The sequence below is a fragment of the Falco punctatus genome (genome assembly GCF_963210335.1).
Source record: "Falco punctatus genome assembly, chromosome: 7".
NCBI lineage: Eukaryota > Metazoa > Chordata > Aves > Falconiformes > Falconidae > Falco > Falco punctatus.
The window spans coordinates 59,609,943-59,629,024 of NC_137587.1; the positions used below are offsets into that span (position 1 = coordinate 59,609,943).

Here is a 19,082-nt window from a genome sequence, read left to right on the forward strand (position 1 = left end):
CTACAAGAGACATGACAGCTTTTCAAAAGACAAGGTCAAGTGGACAAACCAAGATTGTGTACTCTTTTAGAATCCAGTATATAAAAGCTGCTTTTGAAAGGATTCCTTAGTAGTTGTCCTAATTCTGTGAAAAATAGTGGTGTTTTCCACTTTGTTGAAGGAGGGGAGGCTGAATGACTTGCCTTCTGAAAGATGTCTATGTCACATTTTGCATGCAAGACAAATGCGTTAAAAGATTTGATTGTACCAGAAGCAACAGTAAGAGTCAGTCCCTCCACGGCCTTTCCTGTATTGGTCAAGGTAGGAGGGCTTTTCAGGAGCTTAGCTACAGCCTCTATTTGCTGTACAGTTGTGTGTCTAATTTTTAGTTGCCAGAAGATTCAGTGAAGTTCCAGTAACTAGGTACGTGCTGAAACAGTTATCACCCCCTACAATTAGGTTCTTCAAACAGCTAGAAAAGAGAAGGAAACAAGATAATTCATCTTACTAGCCATCTGCTATGCCATCATAAACTCCAATCCGGTATTCTGAAGGAGTAAAATTATTTTGTTAAATTTCCTGTAGAAAGATAATCATTATTGGAAAGCCATGCATGACTTATGACATGTCTCAATTCATCTGTCCTGGGAGCTATCCACTGTACGTACACATCTGCTTCTGTACACCCACACAGGATGGGAAGATATTCCTCCACAGGAAGATCTTCCGTTCCCTCAGTATGCAGGTGGTATGTATTGGCAAATCACATATTGTGGATATGGTAGCCAAGTTCCCAGAGCTGTGCACACATAGTGAAGCAATTCACTCCACTTCAGCTGTTTGAGTGTGAATACAAGATGAGTGACTGGGAATGTAATCACATGGCCTCTCTTTTAATATTCCTTCTGTGATACCAGTGTTAATCACTTATACTCGCTACTGGTTGCATTTGGAATATAGACCATTAGAGGGTTAAAAATGTTATGTTGATGAGATCAGTCACAGTGAAGACACTTGCTGCTTAAAATATTTAAAAAAGAAAATGCAGAGCATTTAAGAAAGTATCATACTTTTTAAAATTCCAAAACGTTAGACAATGTTGTGCCTTTGAATTACAAATGTAATGTCAATTTTTCATCCTTTTTCTGTTGTCATGTTCATTGAATGTCATTCTGTAATCACCTGGAACATTTTAAAACTGCTTAATGAAATTTTTTGCTGGTCATGGAAGATGGGTAATAAAATTTTAGCGTTGAAACTATCTTGATTAGAGCAGGCATCCTGTTCTGAATTAGCAGTTTCTATTTTCATTCTATGTCTGACTTGCTTGGCTGTGTCTTTTAACATTTCAGCAATTCTGGTTTGTTCAGAGGATTTATTTCATTCTTTCCAGCAGCAGATCCTGTGTTTATCTTTTCTCACCTCAGTAAGAGCCCTTTCCCCTTCAGCATATCAGTCCTGCAGTGTTGCTGTACACATTATGTAGACGAACAAAAACGAGAGTCATTAAACTAATGACCATTAGTCTTAACAGTTGTCAGTGAAGAGATGCCTGCAGGGCCTGTAGTGTGACCTTCTAATTGCTGTATTTTTTACTGCTAAAGCATAGTTATCTAAAGTAGCGGCTTATTGTAAGTGTACATGTGAAATACCGTCAGTTAATGCTAGTAGATAAATTGTGACCAGGAAGGGGACAATCTTCAGATTAACAGTAGGTCCTCTTTCATACTTGGTCTTTTCTGATTTGAAGACTTTGCCTTTTTTTGGGGTGCTTCGCTTCTTTTGTTATATTTGGGTTTTTTCGACTTATTGACCTTTTTCTAGTCAGCCTTTGCTTTGTTAGTGCTGGACAGTGTGTTCAGCTCAATACAACACACAGTTAAAACCTTGCCCTGCTTGAGATGCTTTTACTGGTAAGAGACAAAGGCAAAGTACACTTGGAGAAAAACCATCCTCTCTCTCCCCAAAAGTTTTAACAGGGAGTTAGCAAATGGGTGGATCAAAGATACCAGAGCTGGCATCACGGGACTGAGGGAATAGTTTGGCTGACATTTAAATGAGGCTAAGTTAAATACATATGGATGGATGCATGCTGGAGAGGTGAGTTGCGGTGTTTGAGCAGTGGGCCTGGGTCAGGGAAAGCATTTTGGCAGCAGAAGATCAGGTGGGAATGATCACGATACTGGAAGTCAGTGACAATCTCAAAGTGGTAGATGAGATGTGCTAATAAGACCAAAATAATTTCTTAAGGAAAAATGGTTTACTAGGAAGTAGGATGCTTTACCTCGTGGTTGGTGTAATGGTATTCCTGACATCAGTAAAGCACAAAAAGGTTAAAAGCTCTAAAGTATTTGCAGAAACTTACTTGAGACTTAGAGACTGCGTGCTGTGAACAGTTTCTTTTGGGAATTTTTTTAAAATCATGCTGAAACAGGTGTGCACACGTGGAGGGCGCTTGGCTGAAAGGCATTCACCTCATGTGCCTTATTAATAGCCTTAAACCAACATTCCTGCAGCAGAGCCATGACCATTTAACTGCTTCCTTATTGTGAAAATGTGCCTGACCGAGTCAATGTGCTAGGCTGCTCAGTCCATAAACCCTGCAGAGGGACTTAGTGCAATGGAGAAAGAAGAGTAGGTGAAGAACTGGGTTAACATCACTAAAATTATCAGAAGTGGTGGAAAACTAACAGTGGAAAAAATCACGTTTCCCTCGCCATGTGTTAGACACATTCATGTGGTGAGCTGTTGTAAATCATAAGTTAGCCTGAGAGTGAACATCTGGCTGTGGCATTCTCTACAGTCTAATTTCTTTCAGGTGAGAAAGGATTCATCAGCTAGAGGTAACAGGGAGGAGAACCATTTCGATTACTTACACTTTTACTCAGGGTGGTCTGTCTTTGTAACTAGAATTTTGGGATACCTCTTCACCCCAGGCCCCTTTTTGAAGTTGTGTTGACAAGATGGTAGCAGGTGCTCTCAGTGCTCTGCTGAGAAAGGTGGATGAAGAACAGCATTAGCCCAAACTCTCCTGTTCCGTGGGATAGCAGTACTAGGAGTATGTTTCTAAGTATTTTGGTCATGTGGGTGCTGTTAGGCTACCACACATCACCCTTCCAAACTTTTTTAAGGAAAAGGAAGAAAATTACTTCTGATAATACAGGAAGTGTAATATAGCGCACACTACCCCCACCTCCCAGGCCCATCCAAAGGCTAAAATCAGAAGCTAGGCAAGTTCAGAGCAAAAATACGCAGAATTTTTGCGATGGAGGTAATTAAGTGAGGAAATAATGTATATCCCCTTTTCCTTGGTGCACTCTAAACTGACTGAACCTTTTAGAAAATGTTTCCTATGTTAAAAAGAAGTGATGAACTTGCAGAAATTTCCTCACCTGGTTCTGTTGCCTGTTTCGTGCAGGTCATGCTAGTACCTTTGGAACAAGAGAAGTTCTGGCACCACTGAGTTCAGTTCTCCACTTACCTGAGCAATTTTGCTCTCTTGATCTGTGGATGTGCAAGCCTTTACACAACCTTATATATGTATTTATTCATTGCGGAAGTCACTGAAGTAGGTCAGCAAACACCACTGATTGATAAAGGTTGTTCTTGTGTTAATTCAGTATTAGTTATTTAAGTATTGCTGGGTGACCTTTGTGTGTATGACATAAGTATATTCTTTTTTAGAGGGATATTTATGTATCCTACAGTAATTCGATTTGACTCTTCTCTGAAGAGGAATCTTGCCACCTTATTCTTCATATTACTGGATTATCCCTGTTTATATGGTGTTTACAGGACTCTTTGAGGGTGTCTTTCATTGAGAAGCTTTGTGATGGTAATGTTGTTTGTCAAACTTTCTGTCTTCCTGATCTGTCAGAGTTGAATAGTTGCATGGTCTTTCTGTTCTCCACCTTGAGTTTTGGGCTATTTGATCTTCAAAATAGTTGCACCAAAGATGTATTTTCTTATTGAGAAATTATTCCAGTTCTTGGTGGCTGAGAGTTTGCTTGTTTCCAGGTCTGTTTCTGTTACGAGAATGTGTAGCAATTTACAGTAGCAGAGCAATTTCGTACATTTCATCTACCTGTTCAGTTCATGATAAACACCATGCTGTTGCTGATGACAACATTGCATAAACAGTATGCAGTGATGAAAAATTATTTGTGCTAGGCCAGGCTTTTTGGGGGCTGAATACTTGCCAGTTTTCCTTTGCCACCTGAATCGCAAGCAGATGTACTGAGATTGAGGGACAGGGAGAAGACTCTGTAATTAGCAGTGAAAGGCTTGGTAGTGCCCTACAATATATGATAGAGTCACTGTTCAGCCTTACCCACATTGCAGAAGTCTCTGCTTATAATTACAATTGTGAACATCTTTAATGTTAAGATCTTCAGTATTTAGCTCTGAAGTATACAGTGTTTAGGATTCTTCGCCCCTCCACCCCCAGGTTCAGTGGTTTTAATATCATTCCATTGCCCCACACGTTTCCCTTCTTTGTGTTTTCATTATGCCACAGGAATTCTCTTAAAAATCTGGATCCGCCACTAGTTCTAGCAGGTGTTTGGCTTTTGAGTGCCAGTTTTTTTTCCTTACACAGCTTATGGATGAGAATTTCACTGCCCTTAGGCACAATTTCAACTGAAGTATATGAAAAGCATGTTACTATGTCAGTTCAAATTATATCACTATTAAAGAAAAAACTCAAAAGGAAATTAAATATAAATAATCATGCTAACATAACATAACATTCATAACATTAAGGTTATAATTTAAATTAAAAAGAATTGGGAAAATCTGAGTCAGGAGTCCCGATGTCATTCTTAGCCAGACTCTCCTGAGAGCAGCCATTGTAAAATGAGGATAATGACAACTTTGAGTCATGAGATCTCTTGATGAATAGTACTATAATACTATAGTATATAAGAGCTAAGTGTGTTTTCTAACTCTGTAATATACTTTATAGGAACTAAGTATTGCGTAAAGTCCTGTCTCCTACATTCTCTCATTATTAGCCTATTTATCTGATGGTGGCTAATAAATTTTTTTTGCAGTACCCAGCAATGTGCTAGATCCCATTTTGCTCACATATTTATATGCAAATTTCCAGCCACCTGTATCATCTTCCTCAGTGTGTTTAAATTTCTGTGTGGAAAGGTTGGTCATATCTATGCATAATCCTGCAGTCACATCAGTGTGGGCATGTCACTGTGTCCAAATGAAAACAAAGGAGCATTTTGCAAGTGCTGTGCAGGATTACTTACAAAATGGTGCTGTGAAGTTTCACCTGCCCAAAATTCTTGCTTGATGTTAGCTTGTAGGAGGCTTCCTGTTTAGATGCAATTGCTGGTTATCTGTGATCATACATACCTTTCTTGTACAATTTCTTTAGCATTAGAGCAATTGTCCAGCCTGAATATTGGGGAAGAGGGTGAGAAGGAAGTAATTTATTAGAAAAGGGTGATGTTGCCCTTGCAAGCCTATTGGGAGCTATTTATCTCATTAGTAAAGAATTAGGCATCTGCAGCCCATAGCCTGCTACAGCCTCTCTTTCGTATCGTGTGGCCCACAATTGTAATTTTTTTTTTTTTGCTGTTATTGAATAATCCTGAGGTCTATGTTAATGTATGGCCTGGCAAAGGTACTAAAGTGTCTTGCCCCTCCATGATAAAGGCTCCTATTGATCAATGAAGGAATCACACCGTATGTTTGCTCATTTTATTTAGTTTGTTCTTCTACTCCTTCAGCAATGTGAATCTTCATTCAGTGCATGTGCTGATTTTTTTTTTACTTTATAATTCCACTGCCTCTGACAGAGATCCTATGTAGCCTTAAACTATGCTCCTTTTTTGCCTTTTGTAAATAAATCTGATGCTCCTCAAAGATTATGCTTCCAGTCTCCTCTAGTGTGTTAACTGGAGCTGCAATCATGTCCATAGGTAGACAAGCAAGTTTGTTTCCTGCAAATGAGTCTATTTGTTAGAAGTTTGTCAGTTTAGCAAAATAATTCTTTCACCACATGGCATTCATGATAAAGGTCACTTTAACAAAATGGTCCTGGTTTTGTCTGGGACAGAGTTAATTTTCTTACTAATAGCTGGTACAGTGCTGTGTTTTGAATTTAGGATGAGAATAATGTTAACACACTGATGTTTTCTTGGTTGCTGAGCAGTGCTTATATTCAGTCAAGGACTCTTCAGCTTCTCACATGCCCTGCTAGTGAGGAGGCTGGGGTGCAAGAAACTGAGAGGCAACACAGCCGGGACAGCTGACCCCAGCTGACCAAAGGGATATTCCAGACCGTACGAGGTCATGCTGAACAATAAAACTGGGGGGAGCTGGCTGGGAGCTGCTCATTGCTGCTTGGGGACTGGCTGGACGTCAGTCAGTAGGTGGTGAGCAATTATATTGGACATCACTTGTTTTATATATTCTTTTATAATTATTATTAATTTCCCTTCCTTTTCTATCCTATTAAACTGTCTTTATTTGAACCCACGAGTTTTACCTTTTTTTCTGATTCTCTCCACCATCCCGCAGAGAGGGGGGAGAGGGTGAATGGCTGTGTGGCGTTTAGCTGCCTGCTGGGTTAAATCACAACACAACTTAAAAAAAAACCAACAACAACCCAAAAAACTACAGATTATCCTGGTTTCTTTACTAAGGATGCTGGAAGCACTTTTGTAGCATATTTTTTGCTATGGAGATCATAAGAACCCTTAGAAACCTTCAATGAATAAGAGATAAATAGAGTTCCATGAGAACATGCTCCAATAATGCTGAAAGGTCTTGATTTATGATAAGAATTTTACCACTTATTAGGTTACTAAATAAAGAACAAAAGGAGGGTTTTGTTTGGAAGAGTGGAACATCTGCTGAAAGAAGGGATAAACCCCCCCAACTTTTTAAAGACTTGAGTCATCTACATCTGTCTTGCTTGCAAGACTTTAGAAAGAGGTTTTAGTGAAATGGTATTTTGTCTCATTTTCAGTTGTGTGTGTGGTTTTTTTTTTACAAGGTATTCCTTCCCTTTCACTGTCTAGGCACAGAGGAGTGTTCATCTTAGTAAAACTTCCGTCTTAAAAAAAAAAAAAAAAAAAAAAAGTGAAAACATCCCTCAACCAATCCCCCTGCCCCCAAAGCATCAAGCCTCTGAGAAGGTGCAGGTATAATCTTCCTTCATTATTCAGAGCAGTTAGAATTTCACATTATCGTAAGGCAGTGCTTTATGTAAGAAATTGTTGAACAAGACCTTTATATAAAACACATAAACAAGAAGTAGAAAAGTGCAAATAATCAAGCAGTGTATACAGGAGATATGAGTTCAAGAATGAATTTCTTTCCCTCCATACAGCAGATACAGTCCCTTCTCACCATACTGCCAGCTCCTCTCAGCCTTTCAACACTGATGCCATTGGTATACTTAATGCAGCTTCTCAGCATCTGTAGGGAGACCAAGTAGACATCCCACTATGTTGGCAATACAAGTAGTATCACTGCTGCGAAACAAAATCAGAGGGCAGGGATTAAAATTACTGGGTTTTTTTGTTATCTGATTTCTTCTCTTCCTACTGGTAAATCCGTATCTTTGCAACCTTTTTTTTCTTGTTCTTGAGAACGGGCTTGTACACTTTGTATGTGAAACTTTACTCTCCGTGGTAATAGTAATACCCAGATTTTATAGTATATGTTTTGTCTATATGCTATAAAATTGCTTTTAATGTTGGCTTTAAATATTGTTGTGCCCATTCCCCCAAGGCTAGACTAAAGACTTAAAGAAATAATTGGGCATTGCATATTTTGACAACAGAATCTGAGCCACTGTCTCTAACGTTCTGATAATAATTGGAAATTAACTGCTCTAGGGTCATCTCTTCTGCGTGCTGCATTTTTCACCTTGGCTCTTATTTATGTAAAGCTAAAAATCATTGAATATATCTAGAGTAATTCACAGCCCTAATAGTAAGTGTTATACTGCAAGGGATGTTGTCTTGCTGCAGATGTATTTGGGCCCTGACTCTGTAAGGATGTCGGTGGGAACTTTGCCACTGATATCACTGGGCGCAACCTCAGTCTGCTAGTGCAGCTCATTTAAAAGCAAGTATTAGGCACATCAAATCAATCCTTTGGAAAGAAGGCAGAGTCTGCCTAACACAGAGTTTAGAAGCAGCTTCATTGGAAGAAGGAAAACTCCAGGCTTCATATTTCTTTTGGAAATATGAAACATTTGATATTTACGCTGGGTTTTGAAACTAAATGAGATTTTGGCTAAATAGTACTGTACCCTTTCAGTGAAAAGTTTAAGCTTTTAGCCAGACCATAGCAAGAGAAAACATAAGTAGATGTTGATAAATATCCAAAAGCTTAATCACTAGTATAAATTTTAGAAGGTACAGAAAAAGATTTTCCAAATATGTTGATTGCGGGCTGCTGCCCAAGCTATGCCAAAGAAAATGTATTTACATTTAATCTAGAAAAAAATTAGTGGAAATATCCTTTTGAAAAGATGGAAAGATAGTATCTTAATTTAAAACCAAAATTATTTCCATTATCCTTGTTGTGTTCAGTGTTGGCTTTAAGTTGTACAAACCTACAGCATGAAAAAAGGTTTGGACTGAGCACTGTTGTTTTCATGATGTCATCTTAAGCACGTTCAACTCAGTGGAATAACTCCTCATACTTGAATAGGTGCAGAATGGGCTTGGTTTGAGCAGCAGAGATGATGCAGGCAGTGGCTTTCTTGGTTATGAATGTGACTGTAGTTATAGCTTAAGTTCAGTTTTCAATAGTAGATGCTATTCAAATAATAGCTGGATTTTCAGTTTCTAAGTTGCTTGCTGAAAGCATTTTACTGTATCATAAATAGGTGGCTTATGCAAAATACTTATTAATTGCTTTTGCTTATCTTTGTATGTATCTCCAACTTACAGGCACATTTTCCCAAGCTTGCTTTATTTCTACAGGTTCTAAATAGGTCTAGAATGAGAGATGAGAGAATGAGAGATGAGAGGAAAAATCATTAGATTTGGGCTTAAATCAGACAGGTCAGAACTTTGCCTTTAATACAGAGCACACACCACGGAAAAACAATCACGCACTTGAGGTCTGTCCCTGGAAGGACTTTTGCTTCAGTCTTTCAGGCTGTCTCATAATTTCACTTGTGACTTCCCTGATGAAATTTGACAGTCATGCTGAGTGTTTCAGGGTTCTTTTATGAAGAAGTGCTTGGCTTTCATCTGTTCAGCTGAGTCCTTTTTCTTTTTTTAGAAGAAATGATGTTTATAGTTTAATTATGGTTTAAAATGCTGGCCTCTTAGTTTAATAATTAAATAATTGGCCTGGTCTCCAGAAATGCTGAGCTGCTGGCAGCTTCTCTGGAAACTCAGTTCAAGTGAACTGAGGGTCTTTAAATGTTTCAGAGTGTCTAGCATTAGGAAGTTGTTTTTGTGAATCTTTGCCATAACAAAAGTTGATCTGAGTCTTACTAGATATTTATTCATCAGGATTGCTTGCTCTGGAGATGTCTGAAGTTCTGAACTGCTAATGTGACTTTGTTTATCTACTAACACACTTCATGTTGTGGTGAAGCTGGAGTGCTATGCTCAATCTAACATTTTTGTACTGGAGTCCTTGAAAATCCATTAAAACGAACTGCTACTTAGCTGGTATATTACTTCCCTGGGGTGTAAATCATATGCTACAGCAGCTTACTAGACAGGTATTTAACTTGAATTAAATCAAAAGGCACACATTTTGGTATATGATTGGACTTGCCATGCATATTAATCTGACAAACGTGTATTTACGAGTCATTAAGAATGGAGATAGTTTTCTCGCTTTATCTGCTTTTCCCATCTTTCCCCCTAAAACAGTGATTCTGGCAACTGACACTCTCAAGACCCTGTCCAATTCTCCCCTTCCAACAAGAACTAATAAAAGAGCCACAAAACTATGGGAAGCAAACTGCCTTCACTGTGCTGGTCTCTCTTTTTTTTTTTTTTTTTTTTTTTATTTTAAATAGAATTTACTTTGGGCAAGATAGTGCAGTTGCGCATAACTATAAAGCTCTAAGTGACTGGACCTTTATCTTTTGTCTGTTCCTCTTTTTAAAAACAAGTTGTTGAGGCAGTTTCAGGAAGAGTATGGTATTTTGTCATCTTTGGCATTTAAAATAGATAATTTTGAAGTTTTAACCTTCTTTACACAAACCCGTTTGTTGTCATTATACTCCCAATTTCAGCAAGCATGCAGGCTTAGTTAGGGGATGATTGATTTAAACTGAGGTAATGCTGATTTGCATTAAGAAGTGTACATAAGAGCAGTTTTTCCTTTTTTTTTTTGAAATGTGCTTCTTGGTGCCAAGAAATGCTAAAATTTAAAATTCCTCTGTACCTGAAACAATAGTATTTTATTTCTAATTATGTTCAAGCAATTCCTTTGAGGCGTTCTGTCTCTGCTTTCTCATCTTTTGACCTTCACAACACAGACTTTGCAGAAAGCTCACTTCTGCTGTTTGTATATAAATAAGGAACAATTACTTTCTGATCTTCTTGTGGCTATGATTAAGTAGTATAGTGGCATATTATCATGACGTTCAGATGAACTTTGTCATAACCTTTGTATGAAATGATCCCTGAGAACTGTAGACTAAAGTACATTTTTTTTAATTTATCTGAAATTACAGTAACAGTTTAAATCCTTGGATGACATTAATCTGTACCTTGGAAGGAATGACTGATGATTAATATTTGTAATTCTTATTCATAGGAAACTCTACATTTCAGTGATTACTCTGATAATTACAAGTGAGTTGGATGGCAATAGTTAATATGAATCCTGGGTGTCAAGGAAAAAGACCAGTTAGTTTGTGTTGTATAGTGGTTTCGGAGAGTGCTAATGGGATTCCTTTTGGGTCAAACTGAACCAGAAGATGTGTCCCAGCAGCCCACCTCCTGTGCTCTGTCACTAAGAGATACTCAGTCCATTAGATGGACTACAGCTGCTTAAAAATAAGCCCCTCTCCTTCAAATGCTGTTCATGTGGGCGTTCAGTAATGCACACTATTTATTAGCAGATTCAGTCCTTCTCAGCCATGCTGCTTGCTAATGTCAGCATTGGCTGGGAAGTACTCAATAATAATCCCTCTTACTTTCACTAATAACATAAAATATAAAATCCCTGAAATCGGCAACTTCAACTCAAGCAGATGCTTCCAGTCAGAGTAGTATACAAAGCAATGAAATTGGGCAGCAGTAAAAATGATAACATGCAAATCTCTGTGGAGGGAGATATAAAAACTGCCGGCTTGGATATAAGCTGTTCATTTTTTCTTCTGCAATTGAAAGTGGAAGAGTAATTTAGTCTTTAAGCACTCAGGTGGGGGGTGATGAGTGAGGAAGCAATCACAGCCTGAGATCAAAGCTGTGCTCAGTGCATAAGACTTCGATTAAGAACAGTGCCATTTTATGCTTCTTAGAACTTACATACATCATCTATTTATCAGGATAGTTCTCCTTGATCACATAGATATAATGATGTAGAATGGAAGACCTTATTTTTTTCAGTTTCTGACTAATAAGTTACATGTCCCGATTAACTGATACCCAGAAAGATTTTTGAAATGCCAATCTGTTTCAGACTTTTAAATTTTCTTCTTTGTCAGTAGAGTAGTACACGCTTCCTAGCTACCTGATATATTAAATTCAATGAATTTTATGTAGTGATTATTATTATATCTGGTTTGGCTGCATTATCACCTTCTACTGTCTTCATGTGCTTAATAAAATCATAAAAGCTGCTTTAAAATGCCTGTTCTAAATCTTAAGTGTACTTGTAATTTGACACATTTAACTTAAAGCTAATAACATTAAACTGGCTGTCAAATAGACTTAAAACGCTAGCGTGAAATGTAATTGTTTTCTGAAAATTGCACTTGCAGTCTTTAGTTTAAAACATGTACTTATACTGGATTAGCCAAGTCATTCAGAGATGATCCCAAATATACTATAAGCCCACAGACTCAAATTTTGTTTAAGCAGCAGTGCCCATAGAAATATAAAAGCTTCACAAGGAATATTGGTAGATTCCTTAGTGGGGAATAAAATGTACTAAGTAGAAACAGTATATTTTGTGTTCAGAACAACGTATGAATGAAAGTGCATTGAACACGTGCAGATTATTTGAAGGTACCTATATCTAGAAGGGAAAAACTTTCTGCAACTTTGAGTTGATACAAGAGTTATTTGAGCATTTGAAGCTTAGATTTTTTTTTTTTTAAATGAACTTCTTGATTTGTATTGTTTATCAGCTGTAATTACTTGGCTTCAACATTGGTTTGCATGACAACTCATAGTGTGTTCCTAGATTTTTATTTTCAATTAAATGCTTTGCTGCACTCCTCCTTTGGTTATAGTAGGTAGGTAGCAGATCAGTTTCCATTGTAACCTCCTGTGTAACCTAATAAAACATTCATCTTTTACACCGAATTTTTCCATGCTTGGAAGCCAGATTTTGCTTGCCTTATTAATCTATCAAGCATTCTTCTGCTTCTCTAGTGGCTAGCTGCTCATTTTTTAATACAAAAACTGAATGTGTTTGAGAAGCCCTTAGTTTCTCATGTCATATTTATTAAATTTTTATTTTAGCTCCAAATGTTGGCATCTTTTATATTCAAAGCATAATACTGATGAATGTTGAAAGAAATTTCTATTTTAATGTTTAGCTTATAAAGATGAGAAACACAAGCAAGTTAATTGCTAAATATCCTACTGACAATTTTTTTTATAGGAAACTAGGGAAAAAGTGTGATACATACATTTATCTAAGAAGTGTGGTGGGGTAATTTGGATTATCTTCTGCCCGTAGATTAGGCAGATCTTTCAAAAATACTGTTATAAATTGCTAGTACTTAACACTATTCTTTTCCAAAGTATTTTACAAATATAAACTGAATTTTACAATATGTCATTATTATAGGTCAGTTGGTGTTGTAATTGTATTTTACATCTGGGGAAACTGAGGTAGAAATGTTAAGTACTTTAAGCCAGGCCACTTGAGACTTAGAATGCATATCTCTTATCCATTAGTCCTGTGCTGAAATCATAGGATTACATCATTGCCATATTCCCTCACACAGGATCTATCGATAGCCCATTGAAACCAGTGGGGAAAAATGCCAGATTATGTCAGCCAGTTTCATGTCTGGGTTATACTCAACATGACAAGGTCTGTGTCAGCTACAGCCAGCTTGGATTCAGCATGAAGCATAACTGTGGACGTCTCTTCGTTGCTTTATGGGGAAACTATTGTTATCAAATGTAGATTTATTCTCCGTATTTTACGATTGAATTCTGCATAAATAAAGTCAGATGGCTAAAGCGTACAAGTTAGACTACTGTTATAACAGGCTTTATAGAAATGGCATGATAACATGATGTGAACATGAATTACTCTTATGCAGGCCTGATGAAAAAATCCTCTTTAAAATCTTGTTCAGTCTTGCGTGCTAAAATATGACCTTTACCCTAGTCTAGACATGTCCTTTGCAAACTATTTCTAGTTTATATGACGATCGCTTGATTTAAAACAAGTATGTTAATCTAATGCTGTCATGAATGATGGGGTTTACAGTCTGAGAAGCTGACAGCTTCTTCTTTGCAGAAGAGTAAGCAAAAGCAATGTAAGCTTCTCCAGACCCATACTGCAAATGACATCTCATCTGCTTTTTATGATATGTCGTGAGCTTGGTGCAGGAGAGAAACTGCAGAAGGTCTTGCAAAGCCTGCCTTTTCCACCACAAACTGGTTAAATTACGTGGATTACTTTTGAAATCTCTAGTTATCTGGCACTGAAATTACACACCTATATTTGATACAGTTCTAGCCAACAGTCTGGAAACTGGTCAACAGCAGGTGCTAGCTTTCATGTAAAATTACTATGTATATGTCAAAATATAACAAACAGTTTAATTAAACCCCATTTATTAAGTTGACTCGTTGGGAAATGTCCAGCAGTAACTTGTACGTTTCAGGGCTTGTTTTCTTCCCTGAAAGGTTTCAACCTTTTGGAAGGTGATTTTCAACTCCCTGCCCCTTTCCACTCCCTCCCTACCACAGCTGGACTCAATATTCTGCATTCAAAAGATGATTGCTTATTTTCTCTAGTATGCAAGCCAATTAGCTTCTCAGGATAAAGTTACAATGTAGTAGGAATAAGGATTTAGAAGTCTGTGCAGTACATTTGCTACATATCTGGGAAGCTTTAGACCTACTATGTAACGACAGCGTATGTGCGTTCAGCATGTCTAGCACGTTTCAGGTGTGTTCCAATTACTGAACATGCACAGATCAGTTAAGCAAAAGCCATTTGTCTAATAGGGGCCCAGGTGGCAGACAGCCCAGCTGGAGGTACTGACTGATTCTGACAGAATTAGCTCCTCTGTAGCCTGAAACAGGCCTTTCTTCCTCTCCCAGTCTGTTCTTAAATGCTGTTCACAAATTGTGAATAGCGTACAGAACTAAAATGTACCGCCTGGTGTTCACTCCAGTCATTCCCCGCTCCCTTCAGATTTCTTCTTTGCAGTAATAGCTTCCTGCAGGATGGGAAAGTAATTCACCACGTCATGGTTTCATAGGTTACCCTACTTTGAGAAGGCTGGACTAGATGAGCTCTCAAGATATTTTCCAAGCTGAGTTATTCTATGATTCTATGTATTTGTATCTTCCTGTAAGAATTGATATACTGCGTTTAACCAAAAGCCCATGACTGCAGCAGCCAGTAACAGTCTAGTGAAGTGTATAAGGGAAAAGAATGTGTAGCCAAATATTGCTTTTCTAGCGGGTTTTCACAGTGTCTTTCAGCAGTGATGGTTGATAAGCCAGAGATGGTATCTTTTTGTTTATTAGATGATCCTGCTATTTGAGGCATCGTGTTGGGTTTTGGACCTCTGTAAGCATTTGGCATATCCTTGTCACAGAGCTCTGTAGCAAAGTATCCACCCAGAAATCCTTGCCTGAAAACACATAACTTCTTTTTTTCCCCCAGAAGTTCATATCTAGTCTTTGTAATTATACACATAGAGTTTTTTAAAATTTTGTGTTTTTAGTAGCTGTAATGTGACCTTTCTGAATCTCTTACAGACAAGAGCAGAGCAATCCCAAGGTGCATACTTCTTGCCTGAGTTTGCACTTTCTCCACAGGGGAGTTTTCTTGAGGATACCACGGGGGAACAATTCCTCACTTACCGTTATGATGACCAGGTCAGTATGCCACATGTGAAAATGACAGAGATTGTCACATTCTTGTAACTCTGAGATACAAAGTGTGTGTTACCTTTTGAAGGCACATCAAATTTATAGCAAATTGAATGATAACACGCTATATGAAATGAACGTTAAGGCATTTAATTGTAGAAATAATGAACCAAAACCACGTAAGGGTTTAATAGAATGTAGTAGAGGCAAAAGCAACTGATCTAGATGTGTTAAAAGATGTTTATAGTTATGTAATATGTGCAGAATTAGAGGTGGTTGTCCTTTCTGTGCATTGTTTAAGCTATCCTAAATTGTTTTATTTCATGGATAAATCAGTATAAGGCAGATCTTGCATTTCCAAGCTTGTGAAAAGTCAGCACGTTTTATTGGTTCATTAAGTTTTCAGAAGGGAAGGTTGAGTGAATTATAAAGAAACAAATGCAAAGTGTAATAATGGATGAAGCAGAGTGTTTAGAAAGCAACAAATTATGAATTTTAAAGTTAAAGATCTTTAATGCTTTCTCCAGACACACAGAAACATTATGTTAAACATGGAATATAGATATAAATGTAAAGAAAGCAACATGAAAGAAATGCTGTTAATCTTGGCAAAAGATCTAAAGTAAACCTAGGAAATGTGTGGCATGCTGTGGAAATTTACTCATAACACAATATGTTCCAGAAATCAGTCGAGCTTCACATCAAAACTGTCTGAATTACATTCATAGACACTTACAGTACATTTCTTAATGTAAGAGGAGGGAATTTGTTAGGAAACACTCCCTCTGGAAGTCAGAGAACAGCCAAACTTGCCTGGTAGTCACAAGGTATGGTTCTGTCAAGTGATTGGCAGCTCGATTTTGAAAAAATAGTCTCCTTGCAGGAGCTACTTTGAGAAAAATAGCTTGCTCATCACTACTCTAAACAGAGCTGAGCTGAGTCTGTTAAAGCTTTAGACTGAGTATCTTTTTAGGAAGACAAAAGGAAGCAGAAAAGATGCAATAGAAAGCATGCTGAGCTACTGTAAATATTTTGAATTTAGTTTAAATATGTTTACAATAATTCATACTTTTGCTGTACTAGAGGGTCTTGATTATCAACAGAAAAGGTGCTTAAATGAGATGTCCCCTGGACCAAACACCTGGGAAAGCAAAAACTTACAGGTTGGTAAAATGCAGCTGCAAATCAGGCTGCATTTAATGACAGTAGTTGAAAATCACTGTAAAGGTTATATGCTTTGATCAAAATAGCTTCTATTAAATGGAGGACATTTTAGAGAAGATGATAAATCAGATATAACTGAGAGATAGTCTGAGTCTTTGAACAGACTGTTTGGACTATGTGAATAACATAGGTGATTAAAAAAACAAGCAAAATGAATCCCCCCTGCAAAAAAACTCAGATACCAGCATAGCTCTATACAGGAGTGAGTTCCAAGCTCAGTTCCATCTGGTGATGGAAAGTTTTCCATTAATTCCATTGGGATCTGAATTGGACCTGGGATATGGTTAGCTTTTGTCCTTCCATGAATGTGATTGGGCTTTGAAGCCTGCTCTTCGTGGCCACTTAGTATGAAATTAAGTTTTAATTCTTGGAACTGAAAATGGTGCTAAAACATCAGAATGTTGAAAATAAAAGCAACTGTATTAGTTGTAATTTCTTCTGAAAGGGAATTCAGTCATAAAGAATTATTTATTAACAAATATAAATATATTGAATGCAGATGGGAACTGATCTATATCTCTAGTTTACCTTCCTGAATTACAAGAATTCTTCAATAAATAGAAAAATTATTCTCCTTTCTAGGATGTTAATAACAGGTTTGTCATAATGTACAGTTATAACTTACTTATGCTTTTGCTGAAATATTCATACAAAACTCAATTTTATCATGTGGTCAAACTGAGCCAGAAAACTTAATTTTTTTTCTTGTTTTCTGTGCTTCGTTCTACTCTTTCATATGACATTTAAACTACGAATGGAAGAAAGTCTTAAACCAGAGGGTGAAAATCATTCAGTCTTCATCAAGATAGTTGATTTTTTTGTAAGCTATTAGGCATAGGCTTGTTATGTAGTAGTTGTGGTACAGATATGCAGGTGAATAGAGAGAGGAATGTATGTACATTGAAAGGCCATTTTTAATTGCCTAATGTATCCAACATGGAAGTGGAATTGGTACAGGAAGGTTGACATGTAATTTAAAAAAAATTCAGTAGCATCTTCTCCCATTCCTTAATTCAATTTTAGCAATTCACTTTGGATCTTGCCCCTCTGTGAAGGCATGCTGGCCTGTGGGAAATACATTCCTTCTTTTTGCCTGAACACCAGAACTGTCCTATGGGCATCCCTACAGAGTCCTGGTGTTCTTGTACATACTAAGCTAACATCATTTTAGTTGAAAATTGGAAAAGTGCAAACCTTGTGCACTTGACCCTAGCAAAACAAGAGATCAGTCTTATCCAATCTACTGTGAAGATCGTACCTTCATCTGTATTCATGGAAGGGAGTAGAATAGATAAGAGGGATGAGAGGATCCTGAGACTGTGGCATGAGGCTGGGAGAAGAAGGTGGGCCAAAACTGCTGTTCTTTGGCTAGCCAACAAGACCCTTGCAGGAAAAGTCATCCTTCCATATCTTCCCAAGTTGCCCTTCCCCCACCTTGCACTGCTCCTCATATCCAGGCCAATAAAATTTCCAGTTTGTTGGGATAGATGGATATTATTTTTATATAGCATCATCATCGTCATGATACAAGATTAGTTTCCTTACATCCTCCAAACACAGGAATGTTTCAAAGGGGTTTTCTTTGGCTGTTGTGTGTGATATTTTTCAAGCAGGGAGCCAGTTTAATCAGGATCATTCATTCCTTTGTTAGTAAGTAATCTTAGTAAAATAGAACTAACTGTTACTTAAATATTCAAAAGTATTTGCTATCTGAAAGGACGAGCCTACAGTTTGAAATGGAAGATGAGTAAATATTAACAGGAACACACTGTACTCTGTTCTAGCCCAGCAAAATTACGCATGGATTCATGTTGTACATGCAAGACAGTACATTTTGTTCTGGTTTAATCTGGCAGGACTGTGCTCTCATTTTTGTACAGGATTGCACTAACCCCTTTGCATATTCAGTTGCTATGTGTGTACTTAAGAATTACATGCAGATGAAATTCTTTGGCCACGTATTTTCAAAATTCAGTTATTATATCTTTTTTACCACCTATATGACTGTAGAAGAAAATATCTTATATGACCCGATGAGATACTGCCACCTTTATTCACTGAGGTGACATCTGGACAGAATGGTACATTATACTTTTGACACATTTACTGCTTTATCTTCAGGGAAAAAGGAGAAACAGTGATTCAAAGCAAATACTTTTGAGTGCTCCTGAAGAAGTGTAGAAATGTTTACATTGAGCATTTTCTTATAGCTCCTGCATTGTTCAGCAAGCTATGTCTTGCATCAGTGCATTGCGTACTACATTTCTAAAATTCTACTGAGTCAATGTAATTTAAGTCTAACTTAGTACCAAATAGATTGATGCATAGCCAAAGACTTCATTTGCCATTAGAAATCTGAGACAGAAAAAAATGTCCCCCCCATCATTCTTGAATGAGTTTTAAAATAAATATATAATAGCCCTTCCCCCAACGTTGAGATATAAGTTGAACTGTGCCATGAGGAATAGTTTCCTACTTTTCTTCGATTTCTTTTGGCTTTTCACCTTTTAATCTACTACAAGGAATTTTTTTCTTTTCCAGAATACTAGTAGTACTGGAAAGCTTTCTTGCAGAAATAAAATGTTCTTGTTTTCTGACACTTAAGGTATTGCTTCCAAGTATTAAAACCAT

General features: G+C 37.3%; 1 protein-coding gene across 4 annotated transcripts in view; it reads left to right on the top strand.

The window, feature by feature from the left end:
- ADAMTSL3 (ADAMTS like 3) overlaps nucleotides 1-19,082 on the top strand; it is a 195,280-nt gene that overhangs the window by 17,621 nt on the left and 158,577 nt on the right. For all 4 annotated transcript variants that reach the window (XM_080396390.1, XM_080396392.1, XM_080396391.1 and 1 more), the window contains exon 3: nucleotides 15,114-15,233. In XM_080396390.1, coding sequence (XP_080252516.1) covers nucleotides 15,114-15,233 — 120 coding nt within the window. The remainder of the gene's footprint in view (nucleotides 1-15,113; nucleotides 15,234-19,082) is intronic.